Source organism: Martes martes (genome assembly GCF_963455335.1).
Source record: "Martes martes genome assembly, chromosome: 8".
NCBI classification, from domain to species: domain Eukaryota; kingdom Metazoa; phylum Chordata; class Mammalia; order Carnivora; family Mustelidae; genus Martes; species Martes martes.
In genome coordinates this window covers 121,580,443-121,598,664 of record NC_137895.1, presented here as the reverse complement: position 1 = coordinate 121,598,664, position 18,222 = coordinate 121,580,443, and the positions used below count along the sequence as shown (strand labels likewise).

At 36.4% G+C, this 18,222-nt stretch overlaps 1 protein-coding gene across 1 annotated transcript in view; it reads left to right on the top strand.

Annotated features, from left to right (window-relative positions):
- Positions 1-18,222, top strand: part of NSUN6 (NOP2/Sun RNA methyltransferase 6) — a 56,603-nt gene that overhangs the window by 28,076 nt on the left and 10,305 nt on the right. The window contains exon 8 of the mRNA XM_080810101.1: positions 3,315-3,459. Within this exon, the coding sequence (XP_080666227.1) occupies positions 3,315-3,459 (145 nt within the window). The remainder of the gene's footprint in view (positions 1-3,314; positions 3,460-18,222) is intronic.

Genomic DNA, 18,222 nt, shown 5'->3' with positions numbered 1-18,222 from the left:
GGGTGCTGTGTGCCAACATTCAGAGGTTGGGGAAAGGAGAAGGAATGGCCAGCAATGTCAGAGGAGTATGTGTGACACCCTGGAAACAATGGGAAGAAAGGGATTGAAAGACAGTGGAGAGATCAGCTGTGTCAGATGTTGCTGCTGGGCCACAAAAAGTGAGGACTGAGAACTTCCAGTGGGCTTAGCACCAGGCTGGTGATGGGCAACCTTATAAGCAGTTTTGGTGAGTGGAAATGCTTGCTTGGATTGAGAAGGAGAGGAATCCAAGAAAGTGAATCAAGACCACTCCTTTGGCAGTGGTGGTGGGGGGAGTTGTTTGTACAGGAATAAAGTGAAATGGGGCAGTAGTTGGAGGTGAACTCAGGGAGTACTTTAAGATGAGAGAAACGATCATGTTTGTATGCTAATGAGAGATTAAAAGGGGAAATTGCTAACTGTATCTTTGAGGAGGGGAAATGGCATACAGTCTAATGCACACGTGGCTTTAGATGGTAGCATGCAACAGTTTATCCATGGAAATTGGAGGGGGTGGAGTATGTGGGCGCAGATATTGGTGGGCCGGTCAATGTGGTAAGAGGTAAGAAGGTTTCTTTTGGTTGTTTGGGTCTTCTCAGTGAAATATGAAGCAAGGTCATCAGATAAGAATGGGGATAGGGAAGGAGGTAGTAAGAGCTAGGGGGTATGAAATGTTAATGTAGGAAAATGAAAGTGAGAATGGGCTATGGACACATCCTAGTAATTCCAGTTTGCACTATGGGCTCTGTGAATACACTGGTCCTGAATGTAAGGTAAGATTTGTTGGGATAGTGATGGGCATTTTTTAGCTTCCGGGTTTAGATGTGAAGTTGGTGAAGAATTGGATTTAACCACAGCAGCATTTTTTGTCATGCTTATATCTAAGACACAGGATGTGTATAAGAGTAATGTGATATAGCATGGAATCTAAACTGGGTAAAGAGCATAGCAAAGACAGTAAAAGACTGAGGACAGTGGATCCATTCATATTTTTCTAAGTTAGCTCAGATTTATACAGTGGTAGGAAGTCTTAGGCACCTAGGAAACTTGGCAGTTTTTTTTTTCATAGTACTCATTTATAAATAAGGAAAAATTGCCTACGTGAAGTGTTAAGACTTTCTAGCATAGAAATACTCTTCTGTGAGGCTTTGCAGAGCCCTTTTGCTCTGATTCAGTTGATAGAAGATGTAATATCTGTGTGCCCACTCCCCAAAGTGCCAGATGTTGGACTTTACCAGATGATCATTTCTGATCTATATTTGATGGTTTTTAGGATGGTCATTTGGTACAAGCAATCTTGTAAATGCCAAAGATTGGTAAAAGCAGTCTTGCACAAAAAATAATAGGAACATTTACTGTGTAAGGATGAAATTGTAACTTTTCCCTTTCGTTAGTGCAAATCATTTTATCCAAAGACTTCTGATGAAAATTCACATTACCTGCATATTAGTATTTGATACTATTATAATTTTTGAAACATTCACTGTATCACGAGCAAGAAAATAATGTACACTTACATGCATACATGCATATGTACATACATAATAAATAAATTTATATATTCAATAAACATATTGAAGAGTTAAAACCTATATTGTATGTGTATCTACATACAATATATAGGCAGTGTATATATGTTCTATGTGTGTATGAATATATGCAGTCTGTATATATATGCAGCCATACACACACACACACACACACAAAACTTGTGGTAACACTAGTACAGCCTCAGTGAGTGGCCTTAAGTAATGAAGGAAGGAAAAGATATTTGTTGTTCAAGTTTTAGGGTATTAATACTCTTGGTTCATTAGGGGAGATGTACTTTCCTGTTTACTTATACTCTTCTTTGTCCCAAAGGAATTTAAGGTGGTAACAGTTGAAGCCGTAAGGAAAAAAGCATTAAATACCACCAGTGCACAAAACACAGAACGTGAAATAGAAGGATTCACTTTATGGAGTTGTAGTGTTTAATGCAAATCAATTTTCAGTTTACCCCAAATCCTTAATTGTAAAGATTATGATATGCTTTGCAGTCAGATGCTCTACCCCAGAGCTATACCCCCAAAATTATGATATGCTTTGAAGAAGAGATAATAATCTGCCCTTAATTTATGGTATAGGATGTTTATTATATTTGTTTAGAAGTATCCACAGATACTTCATTTTGTCTAGTAAGAAGTCTTCCAAAGACAGTCTGGATAATTTAGTGTGTCCATGTTCTGTTGTTCGGTTTCATAGTGCTGTGTAAAAATGACCGCAGAAAGTGTAGCAGCATTGTAATCTGTGCAGGCGATGCATTTGTCATACAAGGATGGTGTATGTAAAAGGAAAAAAAGCAAGAAAAGACACTGAAGAGTTAATCTCACCATCTCTGCAATATCATTTCATAGTATATTTTAAAAATCATGTGAATGTCACAGTACATTTGGAAAAGAGTGGCCTCATTTTCATTGACTTTAACCAAAGAGTTGCCATATAAAATTATTTTTGAACTACTTTTTTTTTAATCAGTCTATAGCATTTTGCTGTGATATACAGGTCAATATTTTTATGTTATAGTTGTCAGAATTGACATGAATTTTGTTTACATTTATAACTCAGAAAAAATTGAGATGAGGATTGATTTTACAAGTAACATTCATCTGTATCCCAAAGCACTAGAAAGCAGAAGTCTCAGAACACTAGTTCATATTCTTCCAGATGTGAACAAAGCACATCAGATTGGTGACTTTTTAAAAATCTTAACCTCCAATAGATATTTTCAAGTTTCTTAGATGGCAAACACTATTTATGGTTTTGAATTTTATTAAAAATAGCTCTGTACTATAAGAATACTGGAACTGGAAAGAACGTGCTTTTCTATTTTGTATTTATTTGTTTTTGAAGTTTTTATTTAAATTCCAGTTAGTTAACATCCAGTGTAATATTACTACAGTAGTGGCTTGGCCCTTCCATAAATCACTGGGTCCGCATCACAAAGTGCCCTCCTTCATCCCCATCACCTGTTTCACCTATCCCCCCAACCGCTTCCCCTAACCAGAAGTTTGTTCTTTATAGTTAAGTGTTTCTTGGTTTGTCTCGCTCTAAGAATGGGTTTTTTTAAAAAGGATGAGACTTAAGTATTTTAATGTAACTTTGATACACATTTGGTTAATGAATTCAGCTTTAAAACTAGGGATGGGAGGAAAGTAGGAAAGACCATAATTTTTCACCAGTTTTTCTCATTATTAGTAGTTGTCATGACTGCTTTGGGTTTACACTTTATTTTTATGTGTGTTTTGTTTGTTTTTTAGGGAGAAGTAATAGCACTGGATAAAATATCCAACAAAGTAGAGAAAATAAAACAGAATGCTTTATTGTTAGGGCTGAATTCCATCAAGGCATTTTGCTTTGATGGAACAAAGGCTCTTAAACTCGATATGGTAAAGGATGCTGAAGGTGAGTTAAATTTTATCTTAATAGGCTTCTATAATTGGCTTTTGGAAACAGATTTTGCTGTCATTGTTCTAGCCCTAAGATATCCATAAGACCTTGAAACGGGCAGGGATCTAAGATAGGTATCTGTAATAGGTATCATTTTGCTTTTCATCTTATCCCAGAACATATAAACAGTCCCTATAAATAAAATGTATGTCAGCTTTTAATAATACAAAATCAAACCCCAAGACTTTGTCAGACTCTTTGGTCTTAATGTATTTCTCTGAATTTCCTATTAAATCTCAAAGCTTATTGGCCTTTCAAGTTTATGATTCTTGAGGTATTTTGTTTTCTTCATTTTTCTTGAGAGAATGGGGCTATGGAGCTAGGAAGGGAGGAAAAACTGTCACATATCTTGTGACATGAATTTTCTTGGAATAAAACGTTGCATTTATTAAGTCCTCTATTCCTCTCATTCTTTGTTCGGATTTGATTTCATGAAATACTCAAGAAACTTGCATATTTTAACAAACTAATTGGCATTTGTTTTCCTGAAACGTTTCTTAATTAAAGATGCTATTTGAATAAAGATGATTTTAAAAACCTGAGGACCTTGTTTTGACTCCCAACCCTTTACAGATCATCTAATTTTCTCTTATATAAGCTCTTGTTCATAAGGATGACTAGTGAGCAGTGGACAGTACAATATGATCTATTACTGTCACTTAACTGAAATTGTTGGTAGGTCACCAAGTTTTACATATCATTAAAGAGAGTAATCATACTCAAAAGCATAATAGGCTAAGATTGGCAAGAACAATCAAGATGCAGGAGTAGCCATCCTAGAGGTCGGTCTTCAGTGCTATAGGGATACATTCATTAATTGACTTGGGATATTCAATCACTGATTTTTCACTCATCCACATCACTATTAGCTGATGGTCGTAGGTTGTCATCTTTAGCTCTTTTTTTTCATTAAGACATGATTCATTGCAGACTATATGGTAGTTTGATTTGAGTTATTAAACCTAGAGTGTCTGGCAATAGATCCAATCTGTTTGATGGAAAATGCATCAGTAGTAATGTGAACATCACCATATCTTTGGGACTCCTGGAAAGTGAGAAGTTATTTGGTGACACCTGCCTAATGTCTAATAAACCACATGGAAATAAAGAAATAAATGAAACACATGGAAAGCTTCCTAGAGAAATAGGGATTATTCTGAATAGCAAGGTCCAGACTATTATTTATCTTCTGAAGGAGGTGGGAATAGGTCAGATGTAATTGCCTGATGACATGAGAACAGCACTTCATGGTCAGTTGATCATTAACCCAGAAGAGTTAGCCAGGAGCTTGCAGGAGATTTATATTAGCGTATATAGCCTGTATCCGAGAGACCCAAAATATAGTGGCTTAGAAAAGATAGAAGCATTTTTTGTTTCTTAGTTTTTGTTTATTTTGGTCTCACGTAACAGAAGTGGGCCTCTGATGCTAGTAGTGTCATCTCTGGGTCCAAGACAGATGTTTCAGTTCTTTTAAGGGGAAGGGAAAGGGTGTGAGAATCCTTATGAATTCACATGCCACTGGCCAGGTTAGTCATTTGATCAATTAACTACTGGGGGGGGGGGTGTGGGGGTTGCTGGAAAATATAGTCATTAGCTGTAGAGCCATGTGCCCAGTTCAAAACATGACTTTAGGGTGCCTGGGTGGCTCAGTGGGTTAGAGCCTCTGCCTTCCGCTCAGGTCATGATTCCAGGGTCCTGGGATCAAGGCCGGCATCGGGCTCTCTGCTCGGCAGGGAGCCTGCTTCCTCCTCTCTCTCAGCCTGCTTCTCTGCCTACTTATATTCTCTGTCAAATAAATAAATAAAATCGTTAAAAAAACAAAAAAAGACAACAAAAAATACATGACTTTAGGAAAAGAGGAGAATGGGTATTAAAGAACAACTAGCAGTCTGACAAAGGCTTTGTATTACTGAAAGTGGTAATGGTGATTGTTAAAATTTATAAGCTATTTTAAATTTTTATTATTTTAGGGTAGTTGACAGTGTTATTAGTTTCAAGTGTACAATGTAACAGTTCTACAATTCTATATATTACTCACTGCTCACCTCAATTAAGTCACCCTCTGTCATCATAAAATGTTACTATACTATTGACTATATGCCCTATACTGTGCTTTTTATCTCTGTGACTTATTTAATAGCTAGAAGTTTGTATCTCTTAATTTCCTTCATTTATTTTGCCTATCTCCTTACCCACCTCCCCTCTGGCAACCACCAGTTTGTTGTCTGTATTAATGAGTCGGTTTCTCTTTGTTCATTTATTTTGACATTTGGAGTCGACATATAAGTGAAATTCTGTGGTATTTGTTTTTCTCTGTCTATTTTACTTAGCATCATGCCCTCTAGTTCCATCCATGTTGTCATGAATGGCAAGATGCCATTCATTTTTGTAGCTAACTAATACTGTGTGTGTCTGTATGTATACACACCACATCTTCTTTATCCCATCTATCAGTAGACACGTTGGATTGCTTCAGTATATTGGCTACTGTAAAGGGGCACCTGGCTGGTAGAGCATACAAATCTTGATCTCAGGGTTGTAAGTTTGAGCTCCATGTTTGGTAGATTACTTTAAAAAAAAATACTGCTTACTGTAAATAATGCTGCAATAAACGTAGGGATGCATATATCTTTTTGAATGGATGTTTTCATTTTCTTTGGTTAGTTATCTAGTAGTAGAATTACTGGATTATAAAGTATTTCTATTTTTAATTTTTTGAGGCATCTCCATGCTGTTTTCCATAGAGGTTGCACCAATTTACATTCCTACTAAGAGTGCACAAGATTTCTCTTTTCTCCACATCCTTGCAACACGTGTTATTTCTTACCCTTTTGATACTAGCCATTCTCACTGGTGTGAGCTGATACCTCATTGTGGTTTTTGATTTGCATTTCCATGAGGATTAGTGATGTTGAGCATCTTCGTGGGACTGTTGGCCATCTGTATATTTTTGGAAGAATGTCTTCTCAGGTCCTGCACCCATGTTTTAATCAGATTATTTGGTTTCTTTTGGTGTTGAGTTGTGTAAGTTCTGTATATATTTTGGAAATTAATCCCTTACAGATAACATCATTTTCAAAATCTTCCATTCAATAGGGTTGCCTTTTCGTTTTGTTGATGGTTTCTTTCACTGTGCCTAAGCTTTTTATTTCGGTTTAGTTCCAATAGTTTATTTTTGCTTCTGTTTCCCTTTACTGAAGAGACGTATCTATAAATATGTTGCTAAGGCTAATGTCAAAACAGCCTGTGTTTTCTTTTAGGAATTTTATGGTATCAGGTCTCATATTTAATCATTTTGGTCTTTAATCATTCTGAGTTTATTTTTATGTATGGTGTGAGAAAGTGGTCCAGTTTTATGCTTTGGCATGTAACTACCCAATTTTGCCAGCGCCATTTATTGAGGAGACTGTCTTTTCTGTATTGATATTCTTGACTCCTGTTCCATAGATTAATTGAACATAAAAGCATGGTTTTATTTCCAAGCACTCTCTCCTATTCCACTGATCTGTTTTTCCACCAGTACCATGTTTTTCAGTTACTATAACTTTGTAGTGTATCTTGAAATCTGGGATTGTGATACCTCCAACTTTATTCTTTTTCAAGACTGCTTTGACTGTTTGGGGTCTTTTGTGGCTTAATACAAAATTTAGTGCGATTTGTTCTAGTTCTGTGAAAAGCACTCTTGTTATTTTGGTAGTGATTGCATTAAATCTTTAAATTACTTTGGGTAGTATGGGCATTTTAACAGTATTCTTCCCATCCATAAGCGTGGTATATCTTTATATATGTTTGTATTGTCTTCAGTTTTTTTCCTTAAGGTCTTAAAATTTTCAGAGTGTAGGTCTTCCCCTCCTTGGTTAGGTTTATTCCTAGGTATTTTTTTCTTTTTGATGCATTTGTAAATGGGATTGTTTTCTTAATTTCTCTTCTACTTCATTATTAGTGTACAGAAGAAACACAACAGATTTCTGCATATTAATTCATTTTTAATAGGTTTTTATGGTCTCTAGGGTTTTCTATATATAGTATCATGTCATCTGTAAAGAGTAACAGTTTTATTTCCTCCTTACCAGTTTGGATGCCTTTTATTTCTTGTTTGATTGCTTTGGCTAGGACTTCTAGTACTGTGTTGAATAAAAGTGGCTGGAGTGGACATCTTTGTCTTTTTTTTTTTTTACCTTTTTTTTTTTTTTACCTTTTTTTTTTTTTTTAAATTTATTTGACAGACAGAGATCACAAGTAGGCAGAGAGGCAGGCAGAGAGAGAGGAGAAAGCAGGCTCTCCACAGAGCAGAGAGCCCGATGTGCGGCTTGATCCCAGGACCCCGGGATCATGACCTGAGCCGAAGGCAGAGGCTTTAACCCACTGAGCCACCCAGGCGCCCCGGACATCCTTGTCTTATTTCTGATCTTAGAGGAAAGGTTTCAGTTTTTCACTATTGAGTATGATATTGGTTGTGCATTGTTTCATATATGGCCTTTATTATGTTGAGGTATGTTTCTCCTAACCCCACTTTGTTGAGAGGTTTTTTTGTTGTTGTTGTTGTTTTTTTGTTTTTTAATCATGAATGGATATTGTATTTTGTCAGGTGGTTTTTCTGCATCTGATGAGATGCTCATCCTTCTTGTTAATATATCACATTGGTATGTGAATATTGAACCATCCTTGGATCCCTGGAATAAATTCCACTTGATCTTGGTGAATGACCCTTTCATGTATTGTTGAATTTGGTTTGCTGATGTTTTGTTGAAGATTTTTGCATCTGTCAGGTTTTTTTTTTCCTGTAGTGTCTGTCTAGTTTTGATAGCAGGCTAATGCTGGCCTCTTAGAATGAATTTGGAAGTTTTTCTTCCTCTTCTATTTTTTGAAATAGTTTAGAAGAACAGGTATTAACTCTTCTTTCAATGTTTAGTAGAATTCACCTTTGAAGCCTTCTGGCCCTGGACTTTTGTTTGTTGGGAGTTTTTTGTACTGATTTAATTTCATTACTACTAAGAAGTCTGTTCAATTTTCTGTTTCTTCCGGATTCCGTTTTGGAAGATTGTATGTTTCTAGGAATGCATCCATTTCTTTTAGGTTGTCCAGTTTATTTGGATATAACTTCATTGTTCTCTTATAATCTCTTAATAATCCTTTATGTTTCTGTGTTGTCTGTTATTTCTGTTCTTCGATTTTTTTTGTTTTTCGCTTCCGTTTCTGATTTTATTCTTTGAGTTCTCTCTTGATGGTTTATCAATTTTGTTCATCCTTTCAAAGAACCAGCTCTTGGTTTCATTGATCTTTTCTGTTGTTGTTTCTTAGTCTCAATTTACTTCTGCTCTAATCTTTTTATTTACCTCCTTCTATTAATGTTGGACTTTTTTTTTTTTCTTGTTCCTTTAGGACAGATTGTTTGAGATTTTTCTTATTTCTTAAGGTAGGTATGTATCAGCTGTAAACTTCTGTCTTAAAATTGCTTTTACTGTATTCCCAAAATTTTGGACTGTTGTGTTTCCATTTTCATTTGTCTTCAGGTATTATCTGATTTCCTCATTGACCCATTGTTGTTTAGTAGCATGTTGTATAGCTACCATGTGTTTGTGTTTTTTTCCAGTTTTTTTTTTTTCTGTTAATTTATTTCTGGTTTCCCATTGTGGTGGTTGGAAAAGATGCTTGATAAGATTTTGGTGTTTTTTAAATTTATTGAGACTTGTTTTGTGGCCTTACATGTGATTGGTCTTGGAAAATGTGCTGTATGCTCTAGAAAAGAAGGTATAGGTGCGCCTGGGTGGCTCAGTGGGTTAAAGCCTCTGCCTTCAGCTCAGGTCATGATCCCAGGGTCCTAGGATCGAGCCCCGCATCGGGATCTCTGCTCAGCAGGGAGCCTGCTTCCCTTTCTCTCTCTCTGCCTGCCTCTCTGCCTACTTGTGATCTCTGTCTGTCAAATAAATAAATAAATAATCTTTAAAAAAAAAAAGGTGTGTTTTGCTCATTTTGGATGAAACATTCTGTATCTTTTAGGTCCATTTGGTCTATGTGTCATTCAAAACAACTGTTTCTTTGTTGATTTTCTGTTGGGGTCATCTGTCAGTTGATGTTATTGGGGTGTTGCAGTCCACTACTGTTATTGAATATTATTACGTTGTTGTTATGTTGTTCTTTTATCTCTGTTAATATTTGCTTTATGTATTTAGGTGCTCTCTGTTGGATGGATATTTGCAATTGTTACATCCTCTAGTTGGATTGATCCACTTATTATTATGTAATGCCTTTGTCTCTTATTAGAGCTTTTTTTTTTTTTTTAAGATTTTATTTATTTATTTTACACACAGAGAGAGAAATCACAGTAGGCAGAGAGGCAGGCAGAGAGAGGGGGGGGATGCAGGCTCTCCGCCGAGCAGAGAGCCTGATGTGGGACTCGATCCCAGGACTCTGGAATCATGACCTGAGCTGAAGGCAGAGTCTTAACCCACTGAGCCACCCAGGTGCCCTAGAGCTTTGTTTTAAAGTCTGTTTTGTTTGATGTAAGTGTTTCTGCTTGGCTTTGCCTTTTTTTTTTTTTTCCTGTTTGCATGGAATATCACAGAATTTTCCATTCCTTCATTTTTAGTTTCTATGTGTCTTTAGGTCTGAGGTGAGTCTCCTATAGATAGCATATAGATGGGTCTTGGTTTTTTATTCATTCAGTCACTTATGTCTTTTAATTTAAGCCTTTATTTAAACTTAAGGTAATTACTGGGGTCCTATGTGGCTCAGTCAGTTAAGCATCTGCCTTTGGCTCAGGTTATGATCCCAGGACTCTGGGATCAAGCTCTGCTTTGGGCTCCCTACTCAGCAGGGAGTCTTTTTCTCCCTCTGCCCCTCTCCCTGCTCATGCTTGTTCTTTCTCTTTTTCTCTCTCAAATAAATCAATAAAATCTTAAAAAAAAACTTTTAGTAATTATTGATAGATACGTACTTATTGCCATTTTGTTCATTGCTTTCTGGTTGTTTTTGTAGTTCTTTGATTCCTTATTTTCTTGCTCTCTTGTGGTTTTGGTGGGGTTTTTTGTTTGTTTGTTTTGTTTTGTGTGTGTGTGTGTGTGTTATGCTTAGATTCTTTTTATTTTTTAAAATATCTGTTATAGGTCTTTTATTTGTGGTTATCATGGTGTTCGTTTATAACATCCTATTGTATATAGCAGTCTGTGTTAAGTTGGTGGTCACCTAAATTTGAACACATTCTGAAAGCGCTACATTTTTACTTCCCTTTCATTTTATATATACAGTGTCATATTTTTCATCTTTTTATTTTGTGTATTCCTTAAGTTTTGTAGATATACTTGATTTCACAATCTTAGTGTTTTAACCTCCATACTGGTTTTATGAGAGATTAATCTACTATTTTCACTATGTTTTTGTTTTTACCAGTGAAGTTTTTTTCTTTAATGATTTTATTCTAGTTATAGTCTTTTCTTTTCTCTTCAGGAATTCCCTTTAACAGTTCTTGTAAGGCAGGTTTACTGGTGATAAACTCCTTTAACTTTTGTTTGTCCAGGAAACTCTTTATTTCTCCTTCATTTCTCCTTTATTTCTCCTTCATCATAGCCTTGATGGGTAGAATATTCTCTGTTGTAGGTCTTTCCTTTCAGCACTTCGAACATGTCATGCCACTTTCTTCTGGCCTGCAAAGTTTCTGTTGAAAAATCAAGTGATAGCCTAATTGTCAGAGCTCCCAAGGTTAGGTAGGCTCTGCTGATTTTCAAAGCTCCAGGTATCATGAGGTCTCATCTTCCCAATGTAAGTTCCCAGGGCTGGGATTGCCAGCTGTGGAGTCTGATCCCCTCCTCTATGTTTGTGATGTTCCTTCCTTTTGTGGTTAATCACACCAGGGGTTTGATTATTGACCTTATCTCCACCACTCTTACCCTTTTTGATGTGACCTTCTCTTTATGACTAGCTTTGGAAGATCTTCTGTTTTCAGATTTTCAGAATTAGTTGTAGTAGTTGTGGTTGTTGGTTTAGTGTGTCTGTGGGATCAAGTGAGCTCAAGCTCCTCCTACTCTGCCATTTGCCACCTCATGTTTTCTAAGTTTACTCCTTTTAGTTATAAATTTCTTCTTTACTTTTTAAGATGAGAGTTTGAAGTCCTCTGAGTAGATAAATGAGGTGTGTAGTATAAGGTGGCAAGGAGTTGATTCAGTGACTCAGTCACTGTGCACATGTTAAGTTGCAGGGCAGTTTTGATTTTTAAACAAATTTGTTCTGAGTATGGCCTGCTGTTGCAACAAATCATCCCATTACTTAGTGGCTTAAAACAATAATAATTTTGTTATTATTTCTCACAATTTTAGGGATTAACTGGGAACTCAAATGGTTCTCACTTTCAGTGTCTTATACAACGCAGTCACATGCTACTTGGTGGGGGGGTCACCTCAGAAGGTTTGTCTAATACATACCTGTCTGGAGGTTAATGGTAGCTCTCAGAAGGCACCTACACATCACCTTACTGGTCTTTCTCAGACCATGTTGGTTGGGTTTTGAAAATGAGTGTCCCATGAGCTCTAGGCAGAAGCTATATCACCTTTTATGACCTCGTCCAAAAGTCGTGTAGCATCAAGTCTGGTGTTGTCCAGTATAAAGGAGAAGGAGCATTAGACCCCATCTCCTGTGGGAGAAGAGTCAATGGCAAATTGAAGGCATGTGGGATGGAAGATACTGTCACAGTCATCTTTGGAAAACAGAATTTTTTCCACAGTTTTATTTATTTATTTTTTAAACATTTTATTTATTGATTTGACAAACAGAGATCACAACTAGGCAGAGAGGCAAGCAGAGAGAGAGAGAGGAGGAAGCAGGCTTCCTGCTGAGCAGAGAGCTCTATGTGGTGCTTGATCCCAGGACCCTAGGATCATGACCTGAGCCGAAGGTAGAGACTTAATCCACTGAGCCACCCAGGCGCCCCTCCACCGTTTTAAATTATTTTTTTTTGTTATAAATTTTTAATTTGTATGCACAATAGATTGTTAGCTGGACACAAAGAATAAATACTGACTTGGAAAATGAAAGAGCACAAAAACAATAATTCTGACAATTTACTTCAGGGTGATTTTCACCTGTTGTAAATTGAATTAATATGATTAAAAGTTTTATGTAGCATAACAAAGAGATTTTAATACCCTCCCCCTCAAAAAAAAAATCTAAAAAGAGAAAATACTCAGTCTGAATATTCAGTTTGAACTCTTTAAGAAGTATATTCACTCTGGCTGTCATTTATTTGGAATAAAGATTACCCACATCTTTTTTTTTTTTTTTTAAGATTTTATTTATTTGACAGAGATCACAAGTAGGCAAAGAGGCAGGCAGAGAGATAGGAGGAAGCAGGCTTTCCGCAGATAGCCTGATGTGGGGCTCGATCCCAGGACCCTGGGATCATGACCTGAGCCGAATGCAGAGGCTTTAACCCACTGAGCCACCCAGGTGCCCCCACATCTTTAATGTTATACTTACTTACAAGGAGTAGCCTGAATCTTATATTTTCCCTCATATATACAATTTATAAAAAGAAACCAGTTGTTTTTTAATGTATAGGGTAAGTACTAAAAATCATTCCAGAAAGCAGTTTTTATTCTCGATGCCAAAGGAAACATTTCATGTTATAGTAGAGATTTTTTGAACGATTATTCTTTCTCTTATCTAATTTTAAGTTAGATCTACCTGTATTATTTTTTATTTTATTTTATTTATTTATTTGACAGACAGAGATCACAAGGAGGCAGAGAGGCAGGCAGAGAGAGGGGGGAAGCAGGCTCCTTGCTGAGCAGAGAGCCCAGTGTGGGGCTCGATCCCAGGACCCTGTGATCATGACCTGAGCCGAAGGGAGAGGCTTTAACCCACTGAGCCACCCAGGTGCCCCTGTATTACTTGTTAAATGGGAAAAAATAGTGGGTTTTCTTCATATAGGGTGAATAGTAAAGATTGCTTTAGAATGAAAATTTGTAATAATCTGACTTCACTTTTTTAACAGCTTTGTTGTGTATCAGTGTATACTTTGTGTACCATACAGTTCACACAGTTAAAGTGTACAGTTCACTAGTTTTTTTTTATTCAGAGATACGCAGCTATCATCACAATCTAATTTTTGAACCATTTCATTACCCTGAAAAGAAACGTCATACTCAGTAACTCCCTATTCCCTTATACTTCCACCCCCCCCACCCCCCCCAGGCTTAGTCAGCTCTTAACCTACTTTCTGTCTCTACAGATTGGCCTGTTCTGGATGTTTCATATAAAGGAAATGATATAGTATGTGGGCTTTTGTGACTGGTTTCTTTCTTTTATTATAATGTTTTTATGTTTTATCCCTGTCGTGGTGTGTCTCTGTACTTCATTTCTTTTCATGGATGAACAGTATTCCTCCGCACTGATGATCATCATTTGGTGGACATTTGGGTTGTTGACGCCATTTTTTGGCTGTTATGAAAAATGTTGCTGTGAACATTTGTGTACAAGTTTCTGTGTGGACTTAGGTTTCATATCTCTTGAGCATAATACCTGCAAGTGGCATTTCTGGGTCATATGGTAACTCAACATTCAACTTTCTGCAGAACTACCAGTCTGTTTTACAGAGCAGCTGGATCATTTTACATTTTCAGCAGCGATATATGAAGGTTTCAGTTTCTTCACATCCTTACCAGCATCTGTCCCTTTGCTTATAGCCACCTTGGTAGGTGTGGAGTACTGTCTCCTGGTTTTGATTTGCATTTCTCTGTTGCAGAGATGTCTAACAATGTCGAACATGTTTTCATGTGCTTGTTGGGCACGTTATATCTCCTAGTCTAGTCAGATCCTTTTCCCCATTTTTAGAATGGGTTGTCTTTTTTTATGTTTTGAGCTGTGCAAGTTCTTTATATATTCCAGATATAAGTCTTTTGTTAGGCATAGAATTTATAAATATTTTCTCCCATTATGTGAGAGAGATTTTCTCCCATCAGTCACTTTCTTGATGATGTTCTCTGATGCTCAAAAATTTTTAATTTGTTGTCCACTTTACCTGTTTTTTCTTTTGTTATTTGTGTTTTGGATATCTTTAAGAATTGTATAATTTTAGTTCTTACAGCTAGATCTAGAATCCATTGTGAAATAATTTTTGTTTATGGTGTGATGAGAGAATCCAACTTGAGTTTGATTCTTCTTCCTATAGATACTCGTTTGCTCCAGCACCTTTTGGTGAAATGCTCTTTTGCTTTGTTGAATTGTCTTGGTACTTTTGTTGACCATAAATGTAAGGGTTTCTTTCTGGACTCTGAGTTGTCTTCCACTGATTGTTATTTTTATCCATAAGTTAGTAAGGATTGTCTCGATTACTGTAGCTTTTTAGTAAATTCTGAAATCAGGAAGTGAGGTGTCTTCCAGCTTTGTTCATCTACAAATAATAAAGATAGGTCTACTTTTTTCTTTCTAATTTGGATGCCTTTTGTTTCATTTTCTTGGCTAATTGTCCTTGCTAGAACCTCTAGTAGAATGTTTAAGCGGAAGTGGTAACAGAGGACATCCATATCTTATTGCTGATCTGTCTTTCTAGTGGCTTAAAACTCACTATAGGTTTCTCATAGATAACCTTTATTACGCTGAGGGTTTTCCCTCTTATTCCTGGTTTGTTGCTGTTTTTAATCATAAAATAATATTGGGTTTTGTCAAATGCTTCTTCTGTGTCTATTGAGATGATCTTCTGGTGTTTGAACTTTATTGAGTTTCAGATACTAAACCAATCTTTCTTCCTGGAATAAATCCTACTTGGTCATAGTGCATAATTTTTTCCCCATGTTGCTAGATCAGGTTTGTTTGTCTTTATGTTGATATTCTTAAGAGCTACTGGTCTGTAGTTTTCTTTCCTGTGCTGTGTTCATTGGGTTTTGATATTAGGGTAATTATGGTTTCAAATAATGAACTGGGAAGTATTCTTTGTCCTTCTGTTTTTGAAAGAATTTATAAAAAAATAATTCTTTTTTAAATGTTTGGTAGCTTCATCAGTGAAAACATCTGGCTGGGACTTTTCTTTGTGAAAATTTAAAAAATTATTAATTCAATCTCTTTACTTACTACATATTTATTCAGATTTTCTTCTTAAATCATTTTCAGTAGTTTGTGTTTCACTGGTAATTTATCCATATCATCTAAATTATCTATACAGTTGTTCGTAGTATTCCTTTTTAATTATTCCCTATTAATTATTTAATTAATTCCTTTTTAATTATTCCTTTTTAATTATTATAAAAAATTTTAATTTTTCTTTCCATCCGGTCAGTAGTGATGTCTCCTTTTAAATTCCTGATATTAGTATTTTGAGTTTTTCCCTTTTTTTTCTTGGTCAGTCTAGCTGAAGTTTTGTCTATTTTGTGCTCCTTGCAAATAATTAACTTTTGGTTTTGTTGATCCTTTCTCTTGTTTTTGTTTTTTTTTCTTTTTTTCTCTATTTCATTAATTTCTGCTCTAACCTTTATTATTTTCTTCTTCGTTTTTTAGTTTGCTCGTCTTTTCCATCGCTTTAAGATGGAAGTCTAGGTTGTTGATTTGATATCTTTTTTAGAAACGTAGGTATTTACAGCTATAATATTCCCTCTAAGCAGTGTCTCACTGCTTCCCATAAGTTTTGGTATGTTGTGTTTTTTTTCTTATTCATGTCAAATCATTTTATGACTTACCTATGATTTCCTTGACCCATGGTTATTTTGGAGCATGTTTTTTAACTTCCACATATTTGTGAATTTCCCAAATTTCCTTGTATTACTAACATATTTTCATTCCATTTTGATAGAGAACAAATGTATGAGTTCAGCCTTTTAAAATTTACTGATCTGGGCGTGCCTGGGTGGCTCAGTAGGTTAAGCCTCTGCCTTTGGCTCAGGTCATGATCTCAGGGTCCTGGGATCAAGTCCCACATTGGGCCCTCTGCTCGGCGGGGAGCCTGCTTCCCCTCTCTGCCTGTCTCTCTGCCTACTTGTGATCTCTCTATCTCTGTCAAATAAATTTTAAAAAAATCTTAAAAAAAATAAAATTATTGATCTGTGTTTTATGGCCTCACTTTGTTTTCTCTTAGGGAATGATCCATGTGCACTGGAAAAGAATGTGTATTCTACCACTGTTGAGTGGAATGTTCTATATATAATCTGTTAGGTCTCCTTTGTGTTGAAATGTTCTATTTCTTTTTTGATCCTATGCTTGGTTATTATTTTTATTATTGAAAGTTAGGTATGGAAGTCTCTAACTCATTGTTGAATGGTGTATTTCTTCCTTTAGTTCTCCCAGTTTTTGCTTTTTGTATTTGGAGGTTCTTTTGTTATTGGGGCAAAGACATTTGGGGTTTTGGTATTCTCAGCCTGCTGTGTCTGGACTAGAGCTGTCCGTGGATGAGTGGGGGCTGGATGGAGGAAGGCATCCCTAGAGTTTTCAGCTACTCTTAAGCTGGAATTTAGCTTCTCCAACATGGGACTTGAGGAGATGAGAAATGCAGGCAGGCCTGTCATCTCCAGTGAATTACCATATTTCTTGCCTGGGAGTGTAGGGAGAGAGGCAGCCATGTGTTCTTGGCTGCACCCACATGAAGTGGATCACCTTTCACTCTGAACTTCAGGAAAGAGGCTGTTGGGGCAAAGGAAGGAACAGATCGTGGCTCAGATACCACAGACACATTCCTTAGATTTTCTTTAATAAGTGTTTCTTCATTTGATGTATATCCTGGACATTTTGTAGAGATTTTAAATGGTAGTTTTTGGTTTTGTTATAATTTTTACCATTTGTTTCACTGGGAAGAAGGTCTGCATGCCCTCATTCCAAAAGTTGTCTCAGTCTCGTTACTTGTATCATAAAATTGCACCTAAATTATATAAGACTCCAAACTAATGCAGTTTTAGAAATCACTTAATGTAGTTGTAAGATTATATATTAAGAGAAAAAGGTTTGCATAAATAGAAAGCTGGGTACTCTTATACTATGTATAAGCCTTAAATATTCATTCCATGGCTTTCTAGTTTTGAACGAGAGAAATTTCTCTTGGACCAGGTACATTTGGGGACTGTTTGGTGATCTTGGTCTGATTTTAGACAGGTCTAGAAGATTTTTTTGATTTTCTCAGTTTCTGTATAATTATCCACCACCTTTTAAGTCTTAAGTCTTAAGTCTCATCACTGAACTAAGAACAGTAAGTTCAGTGATGAGACATTATTGTCCCTCCCCCTGTCAGGGCCATGGCATATAGTTATGCTCTGTCCAAGGGGACCTGGCTGAGGTATATGTTGAGGGGCTGAATTCCAACTTGTGCTCAGTTTATCATAATGTAGGACTATGTTAATCCCAGGGTGCAGATATCTTTTTATTTATTTATTTATTTATTTATTTACTTTTTATTTCTTTTCAGTATTTCAGAATTCATTGTTTATGCACCACACCCAGTGCTCAATGCAATACATGCCCTCCATAATGCCCACCACCAGGCTCACCCAACCTCCCACCTCCCTCCCCTCCAACCCTCAGTTTGTTTCTCAGAGTCCACAGTCTCTCATGGTTTGTCTCCCCCTCCAATTTCCCCCAACTCACTTCTCCTCTCCATCTCCCCATGCCCTCCATGTTATCCCTTATGCTCCACAAATAAGTGAAACCATATGATAATTGACTCTCTCTGTTTGACTTATTTCACTCAGCATAATCTCTTCCAGTCCCATCCATGTTGATACAAAAGTTGGGTATTCATCATTTCTGATG